General features: G+C 42.7%; 1 protein-coding gene across 4 annotated transcripts in view; it reads left to right on the forward strand.

Annotated features, from left to right (window-relative positions):
• Positions 1–503: 503 nt before the first annotated feature.
• The window catches only part of cadps2 (Ca++-dependent secretion activator 2), a 335,426-nt gene continuing 314,437 nt past the window's right edge, over positions 504–21,492 (forward strand). For all 4 annotated transcript variants that reach the window (XM_049574196.1, XM_049574198.1, XM_049574197.1 and 1 more), the window contains exon 1: positions 504–1,138. In XM_049574196.1, coding sequence (XP_049430153.1) covers positions 791–1,138 — 348 coding nt within the window. In that variant the 5' untranslated portion in view covers positions 504–790. The remainder of the gene's footprint in view (positions 1,139–21,492) is intronic.

Consider the following 21,492-nt stretch of genomic DNA (forward strand, 5'->3'; position numbering starts at 1 on the left):
GTTCTCACATTCTCCAGTTGTAGAACTGTGTAGCCTCAGCACCAAAAAATATAATAATTTAACATTTCATCAACTAAAACGTGCGTCATCTGTGTGCAGTCTGGGCCCTTTACCTCTAAATGTTGGCTCGTCTTTCATGTCCCAGCTAGGGTACCTATGGAATTGAAATCCGAAATATTAAAAGTTTTTGAGGAAAATAAAGAATTATAGTGTAGTACCAAAAATCATGAACAGACCTCTGTAGAGTTTGTCTGTAGCTTATTATTAATTATAAGGCTCAAAATGTTCTGTGGCTCCACACGGAACATTTTTGAGTGCAGCATGAAACAAAAAGAAGACTCAGAGTTCAGTGAGTTTTGTGGTTTTTGAAACACCGGCAGAGTGAGACCTCTCTCTGTAGTTCTCCTCTCTGGCTGCAGCTACAGGTTGCTCACCTGTGTGCTGGAGCGCTCAGTCTCACAGCGCGCGAGCTCCGTGCAGCAGCAGCCAGAGGCAGCGGGCGCGCGCTACCATTCCAGCACTCACATCCCCGGTGCGACGGAACTAAGCGCACGCGGCCACAACCTCCAAATATTAACGTTAGCACTCCCCCGCCCCGCCCCCTGGAAACACACCGACGTTCCTCTCGGGTCGCGGCTCCGAACACCAGCGGCCGCAGCGGGGACGGACCGGCGGGCGGTGAAGTGCAGCCGTTAACGCCACGTCGACTAAAACAAACAAACTAAAGCTTTAACAGTTGTTCCCGTCTTTCTTTTGATCTGTCGAACCGGAGTTTCACCGCCGTGACACCATGCTGGACCCGTCCTCCAGCGAAGACACCGGCGGGGAGTCCGACCCAGAAGTTGTCCAGGAGACTCCCAGGAAACCGGCTGCCTCCTCGGCGGGGAAACGCGGGAGCAGCAGCCGGGCGAGCGGCCAGCGGCGGCAGTCCGCCGCACCTGGAGGTGCACCCGGTAAAGGTGCTAAAGAAGGCAACGCCACAGGTGAAGAGGAGGAGGAGAAGAAGGAGCGCGAGCGGATCCAGAAGGAGGAAGAGGAGAGGAAAATTAAACTGCAGATTTATGTGTTCGTCCTGCGGTGCATCGCCTACCCGTTCAACGCCAAGCAGCCCACCGACATGGCCCGGCGGCAGCAGAAGGTGAGTCTGAGCCGAACTACGTGCACCTGTTGTCTGGTTGGAAGCGACCTGCTGGCTAAACTCCATTAGAAATCTATCAAATTAAAGCTGACTCTCTCAACCCACAAAATGCTTAAGACAAACAACAAAACTTTTAATGTTTTCGGAATCATACGGAACTACTAATTAATTCGGCAAACATTTAATTTGTCATGAATCACTCATTTTAACAAAATAGTTTCTTTTCTCTTCAATTCTCCTGTTGCTTCCACGGTGTTGTCGTTCCAAAACGCTGCTAGGAGGGCGCCGTCCACTGCTTTAATCCAACCGCTAAATTTCAAATATCTCTCAAACAAGCGCCACATACTGTATGAAATGAAGGCCGAATTTAACATCCAACTGACTTGTGTAATGTAAGCTCTTTTAGTTGTTTGTGCAGTGTGTATTTGCTCGATTCTCCTCATGTCAACCTTAAATTGAAGGAAATCCAAAGGGAATCTGGTGTGGTGGTAAAGACACTCGGTTGAATTTAGAGTATCAGGGTTTCTCAGCACATGTATGCTCTTTGCAGTTTTTTAAATTGCCTTGGAAAAGAACCAACTACCCTGTGACACCAACATTAACTCATTATTGTACATGCACCTCTTACCAAATAAGAAAATGGGTTAAGATACCATCAGTAAACCATCACCATTACAAAAACGTTTAACTCAAATTCACTTTCTCTTAAAATCCACTGTATTTACTATAAGCTCATTATTTGTGCCATAAGCCTTAAAATGCAAACTAACACATGTAAACTGACACTTGATGGGATTCTTCTCCTTAAAATGTCCTGCAACATGAAAGTTGCTTCACTGGGTTTACTTTAAGAACCTTCACGCTACATGAGGGTAGTTCTGTTAAAGTCACCTTTATTTTCTACTCAGTCAAAGCCACACACGGCTGTGCATTCAGTCTAAAGCTGTTGTGTGGATTTTATTTTCTGGAGTCCATGCATTAGATTGCAGGATGCACTGAAGTCATCCTTGGCTGCACCACATTCAGAAGCCATTCAGCTGATTTGGTGAATAGCTCTCCACTGGTTTGTCCACGTTAGATTCAGATGGATGCGTTTCTGCTGTGCTGGAGGGCAGCCTGGACCTGCGAGCTCTCACTGATAAAAACAAACAGCGACACCAGTATCCCACTGGAGAACCCCCCATGTTCTTCTGTCCCACCGGGAGGCTTGTTAATGAGCGTCTCGTGGTGTTTAATTTCAATATGCAGACAAGGCGTTTTTATTCAGCGTACGCGTGCGTCTGAGTGATGAATCTGCTCTGACAGAAGGCAGACGTGGGAGTTTATTTGCGCTCAAGTGTAAGTTCAGAAGATTAAACCCATGTCACATTAATGAGACAGAAACTTGAGATCCAGCAGGAGGAATCGGCCTCTTCCCGAGTATTAATTTTCACTCCAACTCATGATGGAAGTCCTGCTTCTCCCTGCGCTGATTCATAGATAAACAGAGTGTGAATTCATTAAAAGGCCTGAAGAATGTGGCATCGACTTCTCGTCTCGCAGAGGAAGTGGAGTTTCACATGTAGCAGTACTCCCTGGTGGGAGGTGGCAGTAGGCGTGTCTGTGTGTGGTGAGTTGCCCGTTTGAATCCCTCGACTCTCGCCCAGCAGACTGCACTGGATCGCTGCAGGAAGGAGGAATCAATATAACACCCAGGATAACGGCTCATCGGCAGGAGTGGATTTATCTGCGGAGGAAAAGTCATTGGAGGGCAAACTGTGACAGGAAGCAGATCTGAGAACAAACAGTCAGTGTTTTTATTAAATTTTCCACCCAGTTGAGACGAGATGTCCTCCGATCTACTTCACTGCATTAGTGTTGGGTCTAATATTGACCTTATTAAGTGGATCAGGTCGCCTGTGTGGACGTGACCGATCCAGATTAAAATGTTCTGTTCTGCTCAGGTCAGGGGCTGCAGGGACAGAATTTTAAATGAAGCTACTGTGTATTTTAGTCGGTACCAAAAAGTATTGCTATTGAACAAAATGACATCTGAAGACAATGATTTGGACTCTGGAAATGTGTGAGAGACACTGTTCACCATTTTGTGGCATGTCTAGTTGAGATACCTGTGCTGTACCTGTTCATATTAGGATGATACAATCATGTCGTGTTCTCGTCTGACCAAACTAACGCTTCTCAGTAGAGCTGCAATGATTGATTGATTAGTTATCTACTATTAAATCAATCACCAACTGTGACGAATTAATTTGAGTCATCTTAAAAGTAAAAAAAGTCAAAATAATCTGATTTCAGCTCATTTAATGTGAATATTTCCTGTTTCTTTGTTCATCTGTTAGCTTTGTTATCTACTGTAATCTCTGTTAGCAGTGTCAGCACAGCTGGAGTGGTGCTAACATAGCTAACAATGCTAAAGGGGGTTTTACGGCTCAAAATGAAGCTGCTTTCTTACCATGGCTCTGTGGGGGAGACCGGAGAGCGCCCCCCATGTTTCCCCAGCAACGCCGTCCCACTCACCGAATGAGTAGTGCCGCTAGCTAGCTCTCACGTGACCCAGGTGGTGCACAGGGCAGAGCAGCTAAGGCTAACGTTAGCTAAGTAGTGGACACTGGAGGGTAGGCCCTGGGCACTATGATGTAATGGATGTAAACACGGCTTTCTGGCTGTCTGTCAGCAAAGCCAACGGAAAATAAAAAAAAGTCAAGACACATAAATCACGAACAATTATAATTTCACCACGTCTGAATGAATAGCATTCAGAATGTGGCGCTAAAGCTCACAGAGTCAGTGGAGCGCCAGACTAAAAGGAAAGGTCAGTTAATTGATTTGAACATTAGTTTGATTATTTGGTTTGTGATCTTACATTTGACTCTTGCTGCAGCCGTATACTGGCTTTAAGGTATACCGTGATATGAAACTTAACGATTATCTTACCTCATACATTTGCTAATCTACGATATTGAAACAAAAAATGCAGCTGGACGGTGACTCTCACCTTTATTTAAGCTATTTTTAAAATAACTTTTAACACATACTTCCATTTTAAAATGGTTTCAATTAAAGTAATAAATTATTTGTCCAACCAAAAATAACCCTTCAGTGTCATTCATAATAAAAATGATGTAATATACTACGAAACCACAATATTTTCTGAGACAGTTATCGTACTGTGACAGTCTCACAGCAATGGAAGCCTATATTTGATGTGATCTTGTGATATAAAGCAATATTGGAAAAATATGCTTATTGATATCATGATGTGAAGAATATTAATCATATAATGAGCCATCAGATAATCAGAGCTACGGTCTAGTGTTTTTTATGTGACAGGAATGTTTGGAGATAAGTTTGAGTTCAGCTAAGCTGCAGCACCAGTTTGTCGCCTGCAGCTCTTCATCTCCACCTCACTGTATCTGCTTCTTTTGACCTTGTGTGACCCACCTCTTTGTTGTGTTTGTTCCACCACTGGTTTTGTGTTACTTAGCCTCTGGTTGCTCTTATCAGCCGTAGTGAATACAGGTTAAATACTGCGGTCCTGATCGGTTCATACAGCCAGTCATTCACACACAGCAATCTTTGACTTTCTAAGAAGCTGGATAACAGTTTAACTTATACTGTAACCCCATAAAGGAATCCTTCATCCACAAAATGACCATGTATATACAGTAGATCCTTTTAAGGCCAACGTCACAATGACATCATGTTATCAGCTGGAGGTGCAGCTGCCTCTCCCCCACAGGGCTGTAGGCTCCACAGGAGTGTTAAAATGTGTTTGTCTTGTTGTGTTATTGGGAGCCAGAATAGAAGGAGTCATGGCTCAAAACCAGCCGCCACTGCCCGTCAACAAAAACAAAGACAACTATGGTTAAATGTGATAAGACCAAAGGACTGGACGGAGGCCATCATCAAAAATGCTCACATGTGCAGCGCACACTTCATATCAGGTTAGGGAAAAAGTATTTCCTGTTGTAGGGATGAATAAGGTTATGTGTATTAAGGGTTATCATGTCCACCTCATCAGAAACTGGGGAGGGATTAAGAGGAAGATTGGATTTCTCTGCAACGCTAACTTTTTAGCACATTAGCTAACGTTAGCTTCCATAGCAAAACAAACAAGTGTGATCCTCCTTTGTAAGATTGGCTTCCTGTGACATCATCCATCCACTGAGTGAGAGCATACGGGTCGGCCAGTCTGGTCCCGCTGGTCAGTGTTTACTTATTCAAGTAACACTGGCGGTCCCGGAGAGTGAGTGACCTGACATGGTGCGTTGGTAAATTCAGTCTGACGCTCTACACTAAAATGAGAGCCCTGTTGGTGGAAGAAACGCAGCGTTATATTTCTACATGAATGAACCAACGGTTAAGTTAATCACACATTCACTCTGCTCGGCGCTCTGCTGCTCCGTCTCCACAGACAGAGTGTCCAGAGTGCGCTCTGCCACTCTGAGAGTGCACTGCTCTGGATAACCCAACGCTACATTCACACAGCGCTCCCAATTTATCAACGCTCCAGTTTGTGTCAGAGTGCGCTCCCACACTCACAATGAGTGTTTCTGAACGCACCACTCACATCATCTTCCTCCATCGTCTAAAACAAGACAACACAACTTGTTAGCTAATGTCTGTGGCCCCGCCCACCAAAAACGCCATGCTGCTTTTTAACAGTAAAGGGTCTATATCAATTATTCATGCTGCTTTACCTTGAATTCATGAAGATAACTTTGTTGGTCTCACTTGCTTCTGGTGAATGAAGAATCCAAAAGCTTCAGACATTGTTGATGATCTGAACGGGACTGAAAGTGAAAGCACTGATAAGGTTCAGTTTTAGATGTGGTCAGAAAAGGCTGAAGGCAAGGCAACATGTTTTCGACTGAGCATATGCTTCTTTGTTCACCAGAGCCATGCCAGATAAAGTTTTGTTAACATATTCAGCGTAACTCGTTGTGACTAACTGATGAACATGGTTAATATGTGAGCAAAGTTTTCCTTTAATGCAGAACTGAAGATGATTTTGTGACCGTACATGTTGCAGGACTTTAGTGTTGAGCTGGGCTTCAAATTATTTTTTCCCTCGTCATTGTGAAGTGATTCAAGACTAATAATCAGACTGAACAGAAACTTTGTCATCGTGTTGAATCCTGTCAGTTTCCTGCTGGCTGCCGTGCCTCTGGAGGCGGAGTTAATGATGCAAGCCGATGCTTAGCGTACAAACTCAGCCTTCAGCGGGTTCACTGTGAGCCTTCGTGATGCTCACGCCTCAGGGTTTCACCTCCCAGAAAACACATTTATGATGACATGGGTTGTTTTTTATGTGGAAGAAAAATCTGTTTATTTTTACAACTGTATGAAGAAAAAAATAATCTGCTGGCAGGTCTTCTGACTCCTTTGTAACACATTCTTGATGTAACATATGTAGTGAGTTGTGTATATTAATTGTGTAATCCTTGTATGACTCAAAGTTAGGACCCACATGTCCTCTTTCAGTTAAACAATTGCTTTACTTTGAAATATCTCAGCCCTGTGATGGCGCCCTGTCCAGGGTGTTCCCCGCTTCTTGAATGAAATAACTTGTGCTAATGAATCTATTAAACAATCAAACCTCAAGCTCAGCTTAGTAAATAATCTGGAGCTTTATCTAAAAGTTGAGGGAAGTTTTAAGCCAACATGAGGAGACATAAGAAGTCCTTAAAGTTCATGTAAAATGATCGAAAGCTCCAGAACAGCTAAATGCACTGTGCTGAAAGGCTGTTTTGTGAACTGAAGCTTCCACAACAAAGAATGAACTTTGAACCTTATTTTTAACATATAAACTCTCTGCAAAGTGATGTTTTTGTAGAAATTAACTGGAGCCAATTTAAGGAAAGAAACCAATTTGAAAAACTGATGGGTGATTTGGAAAATAATCAGCATGAAATTAAAAGCAAAGTTAGTTTGTAGTTGAAGGACTAAAATATTGAAAGAGCACAAATGTGATTGTAGAGCAGCGTCCAAGGCTGATGTTTGAGCTCACAAAGACCCAAGTGAAGAAAAATCTGGATTATTACCAGTGTTTTTATCACAGGCATAAAAACTGCATAGTCACACTTTGAGGACTGAAGACAGTCCAGATTTTTACAGACATAAGTCTGACGATAGAGATAGGTCTTTGCAAATAATGCTTTTCTATATGCATTTAAATGATTAGCGGCACTATGTCAAAATCTCCTCATATGCAATTAACTTGCTATCTCTACTTTGAGCAGCCAGAGTCGGGGACAAACAAGGGATATGAAGTGAACTTCCCCACATGAGTGTGCTCTGATCTATTGGCAACCAATATTTGTGCTAAATAATTTGAAGGCCTCATGCAAAACACATGAGACTAAAATAGCGTCAGTGATCTGGTGGTTCTGACAAACTGTAGCCTACACTGAACATCAGTGATTTACTGCTAAACAGACGTCCGCCTCACCTGCCTGTCCTGTGTACAGACAAACCATCCCACTATCCTCACGGGCCACACACACACCTCTCTGATGTTTTCTTTTTTAAAGATATTTTTTTGGGCATTTTTAGCCTTTATTTGATTTGACAGACAAGCGTGAAGGGGGAGAGAGAGAGGGAGTGACATGCAGCAAAGGGCCACAGGCTGGAGTCGAACCTGGGCTGCTGTGGCAACAGCCTTGTACACGGGGCACCTGCTCTTCCACTAAGCCACCGACGCCCCTCTCTGACGTTTTCTGACAGTGTTTACATGTAGCTGTGTTCGCCTTGTTGTCTACTAGAGATGGGAAAAATCTATACAGCATAGTATAGTATTATTTTGTGTGGCTTGGACGCCATGTATAGGGTTTTTAAATTAAATCAAGTATTAATATTGCAAATACAAATGAACCTACTAAAATAATAGAATCAATTGGTGAAACTGGATGGACCAGTATTTTTACTGTAATGATTTAAGTAAGAAACTTAATCCTTAAAACTTGACTACTTACTTGATAAAAGAGATGTTGACAAAGTTTTCCTTTGTGGACATATTTATTGTTGTAAAAAAAAAAAAGGGCAATAAATTGCAATATATCGCAGTATATCTTATCGCAATTCACAGCATAATGCAAAACGTTTAAAATCCCAATAATATTATATCGTAACTAAAGTATCGTGATAATATTAAGGATAGACCGATACATCGGCCGTGTGGGTTCGCAGATTTATTTTTCCCTGGCATGATTTACAGACAGGCATCCACGGGCAGCTCTGTGTTGCTGGAAGACCCTGCAGCGCACATGCAGCGAATCCTACTGTGTACAGTAGTTGTTGTTTTATTTATGCTTCAGCTTAAATATTTGTTTATTTTATAAAGACATTACTGGAAGATTTAAGAGCACTGAACTCTTTTTTTTATTTGAATGTGTAATAATAATATTCTACCTGTTCTACCTCAACTTTCCATCTTGTTTTAGTATTTTTTACTGTTCAATAAATGTTTCTTATTTTAAACTTGAGACCTGTAATATTTGTTATCATTGTGTCATTTTTTGATGTAAATTGAGGGAGCAAAAGCAGTATCGGCCCCAAATATCGGCTCAAGAAAATCGGCAGTCCATAATCGGTCATCGGCTAAGGGTGATGGAAAAAAATTGGCATCGGCCCTAAAAAATACATATCGGTCTATCCCTAGATAATATTGTATCCTTAACCTTTGGTGATTCTGAGTCCTAATGTATACTAGCTCTTACTGATCTGCATTTCTGCAGGATTTGAATTGTTTAACTTTCCTGGACTTCACCAGTTACAATTATTTACAATCATTTCTGTGTTTTTTAGAAAATATTTTATGGCCAAAAGCAAAACAGAAAGGGGAGGCAGCTCCTGCCGTAAAAGCTGGTGTTAAATGATCATATGATATTGAATGAAATCAAAATCTTATCACGGCAGACTTTGTGATATTGGCACATATCGTATTGTTGTTGACATAATAATTCTATACAATATTGTATCATGACGAAACTGGTGATTTACAGCCCTGCTGTTCAGGTGTTTCTGAGATTTTGAAGAAAGTTTTTTCTCAAATTCACAGCGGCTCTGCTCAGAGCTGCATTCAATATTTATTCATTGCTTTCCCCCTCAGCCAGATATAAATGTTGTATTGTGTTTGCTGTTTAAAAGGTTTGTTTGATGTGGTGACATCAGTCCGCTCTGCAGAGTCCCCACAGATATGAATCACACCGTCCGTCAACCCTGACTGCTTTGGGGGAAGTTTTGCAGGGAAACTAAAGCAGCGAAACCAGCCGTGCAACATCGAGTCTTTCCTTGTTTACATAGTTTGAGGTGTTGGACTGAATGAGCTCTGCAGCTTCGCTCAGCTTGTTGTTTTAAGGATGGTGTCACCTTTTTGTAAAGCAGCCACCTCGAAGTGTTTAAAAGCTCCTGTCTCAGTTTTTAATGCTCAGCTTGTCAGTTTGAGGTTGTTCAAGGTCCCCTGAGTTGTAAAGGATCAAGAAAGTAATAAAAGGTGTGTAAGCATGTAATACTCTTCCTCCTGTCTCCAGAGGGATGTTGATTTATGTTTTTTGAAATTGAACAAGCGTCTGGTATTGATGAAATCTTCCTGGAGCGGATTAAACATGTTGTGAATGAGACGAGAGGAAGGAAACAGCCCAGGTTTCACCCGAGGCTTGCTGGATAAATTAAGGGATGTTTATTTCCCAAAGAGCACGACGACTCAGGTTCATTCCTCAATTCTGATTAATAATTCACATTTCAAGTTGAGTAAGCAGCTGATCAGACTCTCCCCCCCGAGCTACAATTTTGCCCTGATCCTTGCAGGACTTAGACTAAACCATGTGGTGAAAGGTGTAGTCAATAGTAATCTTGTTTTTCTTTATTTTTTCCCCCGTTATCGTCCTAAATGGAGCAAAGAAATACAATCCAGTTAAACCTCCTCCATGAAGGCACAAAGGAAGCATGTGTTTTGAGACAGCAAAATGCAACATGTTGGAAAGTTTAAATCTCCAATGAGCCGAGCATCAGCGCTTTCCTGCCCTCTGTGAGGAGACAGATTGATTCTGAGTCTTAGTCGGCTGATTGAGATCTTCACCAGCAGAATCTTGAAGCAGAGTTTTGGTTGATGTGTGTCTGGTAGCTGCAGGGAGGCAGAGCAGCAGCAGGACAGCTGGACAGCGGCCTGGAGTTATGGAGCTTTAACTGCCTCACTGCCTGTCACATCCACAGTGGAAAGCAACTTTGTGCAGTAACTTCTGAGCTCTCTTTCTGCAGATCTGCAGAGCTTCCTGCCCGACTTCTTACCAGTCTGTCTTCAGACGGGGACGAGGAGCTGCGGCTGCCTCAGAAACCTGTGGAGCCTTGAATTTTTCCCCACATCATTTCAAGGGAAGGAGTGAAACATTTATGCCGTTACTGCCTTTGACCTTGTGGGCTTGCATCGCTCAGCAGCGTCTCTGAATATTCTCCAGTCTGCGCCGTAGCCTCGAGGCTTTTTGATTTAAAATGTGGATAAATGTATATGGAACCTGGTTGGTGGCCAGAGTCAGTTCGCCAATAATGGAAATGAGAGAATATTTATGCATTTATTTATTGGCGCGATATCTTTCATGACATTAAGAGGAAACGCCCACCTGTTGTGTTTTCTTGCCTCTCAAGCATCGGAAGCCTCCAGTCTTCCCCCAGTGTTTCTGTTTTTGTCCTGTTTCCAAGCGAGCCTGGCAAAGCGAGCAGGGAAACCATAACTGCAGAAACCCCCTCCCGATGGAGACCCACGCATCCCTCCCTGCACACGTCTAATCCCCTGGCAGCTGTTTATTACACAAACACGATAAACACCATCTCCTCCTGCCTCTCTGCTATAAGGAGCCACTTCTGCTGATGTGGAGGCTTGGTTTTTTTTTTTTTCTTCTGCGGGGTAGTGGGCGCGTTTTTTGGCCACACGTTTGCTGGAGGCGACTTCCGTCCTCCTTTGTCATCTTTCCTTCCCCTGTCAGATTCCCTGAGACGGAGCTCTTCTCAGAGGGTTATGTAACCTCTCCTCCTCCTCCTCCTCCTCCTCCTCCTCCTCCTCCTCCTCTTCCTCTCAGAGATGTGAAAGGATGTCTCAGCAGGGCTCCAGTAGAGCAAGGAGCTCCGTGAAGAGCATCAGACAGCGAGTCAGCTCGGCCCCGGGGCCAAAGATGGCCCTCACTCAGCTCAAAGTCTCTGCAGTCAGCAGTTCATTACAGTACAGTACAGTGAGTTTAATACTGTGCATGGGTGTTGTTGGTTTTTTTTTTAGCTTCTCTCCAACGAGTATTGTAGCACAGCTGCAGTATGTGTGAGACTGCATTATAGACGAACAGGTATTTGTTTCGTCAGTAATGATGACAAAAGAAAAAACTTACAGTAACTAAAAAAGTGTGTTCGCTGTGCAGAAATCATCACAGTTACTCTAAACATACATGAGAGGACACAGTAAAAACAACAGGTATAATAAAGTCCAGGACATCAGACGCCACTGACCACACAGCTGAGTCATCAGACACCGAGTCAAGTGTGTCGTCAATGTCTGACAACTTTGCGTGTTTGAGTCTTTGTTGAGAAGACAAAGGAGATCTCATGAGTCCCAACCAGGAAGTGCCTGGCAGGAAAGATGGAGAGAACAGCACGGTGTGTTTTCTTTCCTTCTTCCTCCTTCAGAGGAGGTGAGGAGAGTAGGGGAGACTGAAGAGGACAGAAATGGGACACATCGTGTTGTTTACGTACGTTATCATAATCAGGTCCGTCTTTCAACCACAAGCTCTGATTTATTTTCAGATTTAAAACATCTTTACTCTGTAAATTGTTTGTTGCTGTAACTGTTTAGACTGTTGAGAACAAAGACGAATGAATTCCAGAAACAAACATTTGTTTTCTACACAGGGAAAGAAAATGCATGTACCTGTCAGATGATTTGAAACACACCTATCCATGGTCCTCATTTTTACAGATTACATCAGAGTGAGTTGCTGCATAGCACACAAGCTGGGGTGTAATGGTGCACAGAAGCTTCGGAGTCATGGCTCAGTGTGAGTTTGGTGTAGCAGCAGCAGTAGTGAAAATCCTGTTGCTGGAGACGGAGGTAGTTTTTGCCCACTGGCAACTTTGGTAAAGTATTTTCACAATTTAAATAGGGAACATTTCAAACACTTCAGTATCACACCGTATGAACCAGGGCTGCCCCCGACTAAGAATTTTCCTTGTCAACCAACAGTCATCATTTAGGGCCATTAGTCGACCAGTCTCCTGCATGTTTATGATATGGTCAAAATAGTCATGCAAAAAATAACTATGAGTGTGTTGAATGTTGTTGTAACGTTAGAACGTTACCGTACACATCAGTAGCTGGTCTCATCATCTTCTACAACTACAGCTGCTCCTTCTTCTTGTTCTTGTGGTTAATGGAGGGGGGAAAATGGCGTTTAAAGTGCATTACCATCCGCCGGGTATATGGGTGGTGTAATCATGTGGAGGATCTATCAAATGTTAATCATATCTCTATCAACGAAAATTATATTGAGATGATTATTGTTTTATTACCCAGCCCTGACCATGACCCCCGTATCGTGATGGTTCGGCACAAATACACAAACTGTTACAGCCCTTACATCAGCTGTAAAGTTTACATTAAAAAAAAAAGAAAATCAAATCTTTAGCCTGAGAAACTGTGAATGTGTGTGAGTGATTTCTGCTGCTGTGCAGCTGCAGGGAACTCATTAAAATTGCAGCACCGTTATTTTCCATCATGGCTTTTTGAGTCCGAACACAACAGTGAATTCTTTACAGCTCAATATGTTTTCTGCTGAAATTCATCCTGCATCTGTTCTGTTGCTATGTAACATAAAGTACTGAGGTCACTAATCAGTTACTGAGTGAAATACTTAATACGTGGCAGTTCAATCAACAAACAAAGATTCAGTTTACAACTCTCCACTAATCATCTCCGCTCCAGCTGGTTAAGAACTTGAAGCCACTTCCTGCTTTCCTGTCGAATGCAGCAACATTGGTTATTTTAAGCTGTTTGTATGGACACTGACCAAAACCTGTATTTTTTTCTGGTCAGGACCTTCTTTCAATTTGTACACCCACAGGAGCAGGAACAGGAACGCATGTTTTTGAATGAGCCCATACTCAGATCATCCTGACCGGGAAACCTCTGGCTCTCCTCACCTACACAACCCTCTCAGCTGAATAGAATAAATTACAACAGGAACGCGGCGGCGTGCTGAACACCAGACTGATGACACATAACAGTGTTTGAGGATATGAGGGGGAGTTCAGATAAAAACTGTACTGTAGCCTACAGTGAAGGCTTGGACTCAACTTTTTATAATAATAAAAAAAACTATTTGTGTAGCAACTTTGAGATCAAATTTTACAAAGTTCTTCACAGGGTAGTAACAGAGAGAGAAATCCAAAGTAAAACCAATAAAATAGCTATTAAACTAGATCTGTTCCCATTACAGTCATTATTGTCTCTTATACTTTATGTAGATTGAGCTCTTGTTTGATTGTGACAACATTAAACACTGAAGACTTTGAGAGGTTGTGCACGATTGTAAGTTTTAAGTGTATTTACTTTCATCGGTCAGATTAATTTGTTTGGTCTTTAAACTGTCTGAAAAATGCCCAGTCACAGTTTCCAGCAGGACAACACTCCACAACCTAAAGATATTTAGGCCCAATCCCAATGCACCCCTTGCCCTTACCTGTTAGCCCTTATCCCTTCGTTTTGCGTGTTCATGTCCAGTGGTGTGGTGTCTCCATTCTTGTTGGGATGGAGGGTCGGGGTTAAGTAGGGGTGGGTGATATAACTACTGTATACAATACATCAATATATTTTCAAGCACGATATACATTTAGACAACACCAACTTTATCGATATAGGGTCGAGTGACATGACGCATACCAGTGTGCATCTCTGCCCTCTCACACTCTCTGCACAGCTCCGCCCCCTCACTTGGAGCGAGGGATTTCAGATGCTGACTTGCCAGCGAGGGGTAGACATCGCCATGGCTACCACCGAGCAAGAGATGGGGAAAAAAGTTCATACATAGCTAACGCTACCGTCGTCAGGTTGCTTGTTAGCTAGCTAGCTAGCTCGCACTATCTGGCATCTGTCATCTGTCCTGTTCTGCAAAACTGTCGGACTTTTCACGTTACGGTTACACGCCAGCTAGTATAGCTATGCTGCCTCGTAATGTTAGCTGGTTAGCTAGCTAGCAGAAGTCCCCTGTCGTCTGTTGTTCATCAAATGAAGCATGATGAATGCGGCAAATGTGATCGGTAGGATGAACTCAACCGGAGACTCCATTGTAGATGCCGGTTGGAAATGTAGATGGCTCGCAGCTTCCTGTTTAAAATAGTTACGTATGCGTTAGGGCTGTCAAAATTGCTCAAAAATGACGTTTGAATATTCCTTCTAAAAATAACTCATAGGTTCGAACCATTTGATTTTTTTTTTTTTTCGCTTTATGTCCACAAGAGGGCAAACTAATACAAGGAAACATACTTGTATATGTATTAATACAAGGGAACATAACTACTTGTAGGTATTTTTATTTCCACATAAACGTCTTTGAAAACATTTACATACCTACACATTAAAACACATAAAACAATTATCTATAACATTACGTTATAAACGACCGTGGACCTCTCGCTTGCCCCCCCCCTCTGACCCGTGGCCACACCGCCCGCGGAAGCGCTGCGAATAGCCTCGAAGTGCCGGACCATGACCAGCTCGTGCCCTGCAGAGATCATTTCGGCGTCTGGTCTATTTTCTGCACGAGCCGTGAGCGAATGTGTCAAACCGGGTGACGGAGACAACAGCTGGGAGCAGAACCGCTTGTCGACCAGCGTGGAGAAATGCGCGTCTGATGCCAACGCCCACTCGCAAAGAGGACAGCTGCGGTGGTGTTTTTTTCTTTCTCCACAATCGAATATCAATTTTCACATTCGAAGGTCCATTTTTTTTTTTCAAATTCGAATTTAGGATATTCGTTGACAGCCCTAGTATGCGTGAACCTAAGCGACGCAGTGACGTAGTGAGTGGTGTCCCAATTCCTAGGGAGAGATTTCAACCCCTACCCCTTGTTGCTTCATTTTGAGGGCTAAGGGTAGTGGACAAGGGGGGTATTGGGATTGGGCCTAAGTCTTGTCCCTAGTGTAGTGGGGCACAGACTCGTCTTCCATACAGAAGGTCCAGGGTTCGAATCCTACTGGGGTCATCGTCAGCAAAGGCATGCAGTCGCTAGAGGTTCCCACTGCCGAACCAAAACAGAATCATGTTAATCTGCGCCAAGTCCTCAACGAGAGCATGTCTCAAGCCCGTCGCCGATGGGAGGTTCCAGACGTAAAAGCGGATTCATCGGCCAGCCCTAGGGTGAAGTGTTTGGGCTACATGGCTCTGCAGACGAAGGTTTTTCAGAGAATTCTCAGATTCTGTTACAATATTAATAGTTCAGCTAAATCAAATCTACCACAAATTACACATTTAAACAGCTCCCAAATACAAAAAATGTCCCCTGGGATCTTTATATATAAATCAACAGGTGATTTTCCTCTTTTAGTAAAATAAATGATTGAGTTGTTTTTTTCCACCTGGACCTTTACGCTCTGCCATTTCTCTTCTAATCATCACATTAGCAATAAAAGGTTGAGAAACCTTTATTTATTTTTTGATTGATTGGTTGCATAAAATTTAAGTACTGAACAAATTACAAGCATCGTAACAACTGCAAGTCTGCTCTTTATCCCACCCACGAGAAATCACCACTTCAGGAGACAGTGTATTTGCAGTGTCCAGCAACACGAAGTATCAGGGTCTGGATGATGATGGTGAGGATTTTTTCTTTATTTTATGTTGTGCACACAAACATGTACCCAACCGCCATAGATTTACAAGACACTGATACAATGATGTTGAAGTGATCAGTCCTCAGACAGAATACCCTGCCATCTATCTCAGGCCTGGCAAAGAAATTCAGCCACAAAAAAGTTTCCTTCTGAAACAACAATCACATTTTTAATGTTCATTCAGCTAAAAGAAATCAACATAAATGGAGGCAATTTTACTGAAAAGCACTCCCCGTCTGTCTTCATATACAGAACAGGAAAAGAAGAAATGAACCTCATTCACCTAAATTACGCAACAAACAAATTCTGTCCTCCTCTGGGGTGACGTTAAACCTTCCAGTGTCTCGGCTGATAGAAGAGTTGTACCGTTTTATAGGGAAAGATCTGCCCCTTATAACTCTGTTCTGAGGGGTAAGGAGGCACTTGAAAGTGAGGGGAAGGCTAAAAATAAGAAATGGACGTTAGCTTATTGTCACATAAGCAAAAGAAAAGCAGCAAATCCTCACAATTAGTAGCTGAAACTAGAGAATCATCGTCAGTTGTACTTGGAAAATTACTTTAATGATTAACCATTACAGTAGAAGCAGATTTATTTTTCTGTCAATCGACTAATTGTTTCACCTGTAGAGGTGCTTTTTATATGCAAATAGGTGTTTTAGGGTCTGTGCACACCATTCATGTCAAACTGCGGGATACATACACAAATCTTTTACCGTTGTATAGTTTTAAAAAAACATAACAGTGTCATATCAGAGTCATAAATCTGATGAGAGGATTGCTTGTGCTTATGTCTGTCTGTGCATACTGAATTACAGTGTTGAATCTACAGGGTTGAATGCTTCTGGCCTCTGGTGTTTATACTGCGCAAGAAAACAGGATGAATGTAGTTTATTCAAGATAATCCTGCCGGCCTGAGGCCTGAACACACTGTGACAGACAGTGAATGAAGGCTCAGCCTGTAAATAGACTTCTTACAATACACTTTAAATCATTGTGTTCATACACACTTGATTTATTCAGATGTGTCTGAGTTATAAGGAAACATACACTTAGTGGCCACTTTATTAGGTACACCTGCACACTGTTGCTTTTCAAATACAACTGCTCTGCTATAAGTTCTACCTTAATAAAATTTGTAATGTTAATTTTTTGTTGACATTGTGGGAAATGTGTAAAGGTGGTGTTGTACTAGAATACGTAAATGTCCTCCCTATTTACATACATGAAGGGAAGAGAATATCAGCAATGGTGGAAGAAGTATTCAGATATTTTAGTTACTTAAGTAACTTATTTACTATATTAAATGAAAGAACACAAGTATAAACGTTAGCATATACCTAAGAGTACCAAAATTAGAAGTACCCATTTCAGAATAATGTAATTCTGTAAATTATTATGTTTCTGGGTTATAATTAAGGAATATCACACGAGAGGGAGTGCTGTTGTGCTAAATATCAACATGGCTGTGATTCGGTGGGCTGGGTGCCTACAATCAGATCACAGCCGTGCTGATGTTCAGTACAACATCACTCCCTCTCGTGTGATGTTGCTTTTATACAACAGTTCTACAAGCGCCATTTATTACTGAACAGTAAAAAGTGTCAACAGGTTGTGATTTGTTTGTTTATTTAATTATTTATTCAACACAAATAGTTCCACATCTAGACACGGACTGGACTGTACCAAGCAACACATTAACATTCCTGCACACTAGCTTGCTGCTTTACTAACTTGTGTGTAGGCCGACACGTTACCACAGGCCAACTACTGTGTATCATGGAGGCTACATCTGTGTGTTAACATTGATTTTGTGACGAGTGAAATAACTCTGATGGTCGCTTTGGTGGCATACGTGTGATGCAGGTAAGTTAACAGCTTCATCAGCATGCTGCGTCATCTTCTGATGTCATAAGAGCACACATGGAGATTTACAGTGAGATATTGAGGCTTCTTTCCCTCCCTTTGTCCTTTACTGACGACCATTCATGATTTAACTCAAATGTTATTTGTTGTGTAATGCCTCTTGGAATTAATGTATTAATCACTTTAATGTTGCTGCAGGTAAAGGAGGACCTCATTTTAATTTTACCTTTAGACTAGTCCATACCCATTGAGTACAGCACACCATACCATGACTTAGTCATACCAAAAATTAGACAAGAATTAACATTGGTCCACAGGGGGAGCCACAGCGATCGGTCGCATTTTAGCCATTTTGAAGCATTTTTCTGTTGTTATAGCGCCACCCAGTTGCCAGTTAGAGTTAAATTTCTCCAGTCACCTTGAGGCGTCCTGTTCTACATATCTACCAAGTTTAGTAAAAATCCATATGGCGCTTAGGCCTAGATAAGAAATGAGCTCTCTAGCGCCCCCCTTTGGCCAATTGATGTAATATTGCTTCATTGGCATCCTCCCATGACCCTCTACCACTGTGCCAAATTTCACATGGATTGACCAAGTCAGTAAGGAGAACAACATGGAACACACACACACACACACACACACACACACACACACACACACACACACACACACACACACACACAGTTTTCTTCATTATATATTAAGATAAGATAGAGCTGGGTATCTTAAAGGGACAGTTCATCCCAAAATACCAGTGGTGCTATTTATCAAGCTAGGTGGTTTTGCTGTGAGTTGCCAAGTGTTGGAGATATTGGTAGAGACGTCTGCCGTCTGTTCAGTATAATGGAACTTTAATGGCACTCAAAACTATTTCCTTTCTGCCAAATAACACCCGCCAACTGTATCACTGTAGCACCTCTGAGCGAATGTAACAGCTCAACTGAGGACGACGCCATTAATGTTGATGTCTCTTGTCCATGAGTAGCACGCTGTGTGGTGATACGGTTGGCGGGTTTAGTTTCGAAGATAAAATAGTTGCTACAGAGATCTCTTCAGCTGATATCTCCAACTCTTTACAACTCACACCAAAAAAATCTAACCGTACGTCAGGTAGGAGGAAAATGTGTTTTTGATTTTGGAGTGAACCATGTTTTTATAATACGCCATCAATTATTAGTTGTTCATAACCTGAATCTGCAAAGTCACTAAAGCTGTCAAATAAATGTGGTGGAGTAGAATATTAGAGTAGCATACAATGGAAACTGTCAAGTAAAGTACAAGTACTTCCAATTTGTACTCAAGTAAATGTTCCAAATTAAATTCCACCTCTGAAAATCATCATCCTCTGTAACTGTGACCTCACTGCTAAAACACATCATTTAATTAACACCTTTGCGACAGTGTCACAAAACCTCAGACTCATGTTCAAACAGTTGTATTAGATTGTCCCAGATTGTCCAGGTGTACCTAATAAAGTGGCCTCGAAGTGTCTCTCCAGACAAGTCACACGGGGTTAACCTTATGCTGCCTCGACAGACAGACAGACAGCCGCCGTCCTCTGCTCTCCTGGAGGCCGATGATATTTATGACTTGTCATAAATAAATAGGTATTGACAGGTTGAGTGGCTCGCATCATGTCCCTGTGTGGCAGCCGGATCAGCCCGCGGTTTCGCTCAGTGATTCTGGTGACTAATGAAGTCCCCTGAGGCGTCTCCACACGCCGCTCGTTTGTCGAGACGACGCCCTGCTCTGTCGTCCCCTGCAAACGCTCCTGAGACTTTTTTGTCTCCGCTGCGGTGCCTCCACGTTCTTGTGCAGCAAAGTGCAAATTTAGATTTGTGAAAGAGAAAAGGTTTCGGTTTGCTGAGTGCGAGCTCGCAGGCTCTCGGGACGACTCGCACAGGTGCTGAGTTTGTCTTCATGTAAAGTGTCTGTCATTTTAGATTTGTTTGTTTTCTTTGTTTTGATGCTTCCTTTGGGACGACTTTGATACCGAGTAATTGAGCTGTTGAGTTTAAAAACAGAAAAGCAGTCCCACGCTGTTTGTCATGTGCTCGTGTTTGTCGTTCCACCTACACCTAACACTCAGATTTGGCAGCAGCTGTTTAAAGATCCAGAGGCTGCTTCTCTCAGGAACAACACTGAATCCTCTCTCACAGCTGAACTTGGTAAAGGACTTCAATGGGTGTAATCCACTCTTTAAAAACAAGAAGAAAAGACATAGTGTAGGTGTCTCACGTAAATCCTATCTGTCAGCTGAACACGGCTTGGCAGCAGCCTCTCAGTCTGCTGTGGAGTCATGATGCTCTCAGTCTTCCATCAAAGTGTCATTCAGCTACTTAGCTCCAAGGCTGAAGTCTGGCTCTGCCACAGACTGATGTGATGCACTGCCAATAATCTGATTCAAGGGAAGTTACAGGCAAAAACAACAGAAGAAGTCCAGGGCCTGAATAAAATGTTTCATTTCACATGGCAGGAATACATTAACAAGCCTTTAGCAACCTTGGATGGATGAAAGATAGAAAGACAGCTTTGCTTTCTCACGGGCACAGTTTACCTTAGCTGGAATGTGCCGAGTTTGTGCTGGTGTCACGTGTATCAGACGAAAATGTCAACGGCCAAAATGTCCAGTGGGAAATATGCAAAGTAAATACATCAATTATTAATAGCATATTAAACACTCTAATAGTGTAGGATCTCGGGGCTTGACGCTAACTTTTTTCCCAAGGAGCACATAAGTTGAAAAATGTGTTTTCCGTAATAAACGTGATGCAAATAGACATTTACAAGCAAAATTATGTAATGAATTTGTATATAAAATGTACAGAAAGGTAAAATCATCAAGTTTTGAAAAAGTATTGCAATTTAATTTTGTCTTTAATGTTATTATCTTATATATATTATCTTTGCAATATGATTATCTTATATAATGTTATTACTATGCTAAAACATTCTCCAGGTCGTCTGAAACTCTGCAGGACTTAAGCCTCTTTCACACAGAGCTTTCGCGGCGCCCACCGCGGGGTAGGGCGCAGAGGACAGGATTTGGGGGAGTACAGGCTTGTTCAGGAGCTACAGCTCCATGGTGACCGCTTCCGGGTCTACTTCAGGCTCTTCTCTGCTATTGGACGTGCGGCGCCGAGGTGTCGTCACAGTGCGTTGTGGTGAAATTAAAAAAAATTTTCAATTCGAGCGCAGGCTGGCGGCGCGCAGACAGCTCGGCGGCAGAGCGGTGCGCTCTTGCACAGCGGTAGCACATACACAATGAATGGGTTCGTTGGCGGAGGTCTGCGCTTTGCGCGCTCTGTGTGAAAAGGGCTTTATTTCCACCCTGCCCAGCAGTGGTACCGTGGCGAACGGTCCCTAAAGGCCTCTACACATGATCAGCTGTAAAACCGCTTTGCGCTGGCTGTCCCATTGTTTGTCTACGGAGAGGGCAGCAACGCCTGACAAAGCGCCACCGCTACCCTTGGCGTCGTGCACCGCTCTGATTTTCCGCCTGAGCGCTGCGCTCAGAGTTGAAATTATTTGAACGACAGGGAGAACGGCGCAGGCTTCCCCAGAGAGCCGCCGCTTAACCTGGTCCATCTCCTCCACACTTTGTCTTATTTCCACCCTGCCGACAG

This window comes from Epinephelus fuscoguttatus, linkage group LG4 (genome assembly GCF_011397635.1).
Source record: "Epinephelus fuscoguttatus linkage group LG4, E.fuscoguttatus.final_Chr_v1".
Taxonomy (NCBI): Eukaryota; Metazoa; Chordata; class Actinopteri; order Perciformes; family Serranidae; genus Epinephelus; species Epinephelus fuscoguttatus.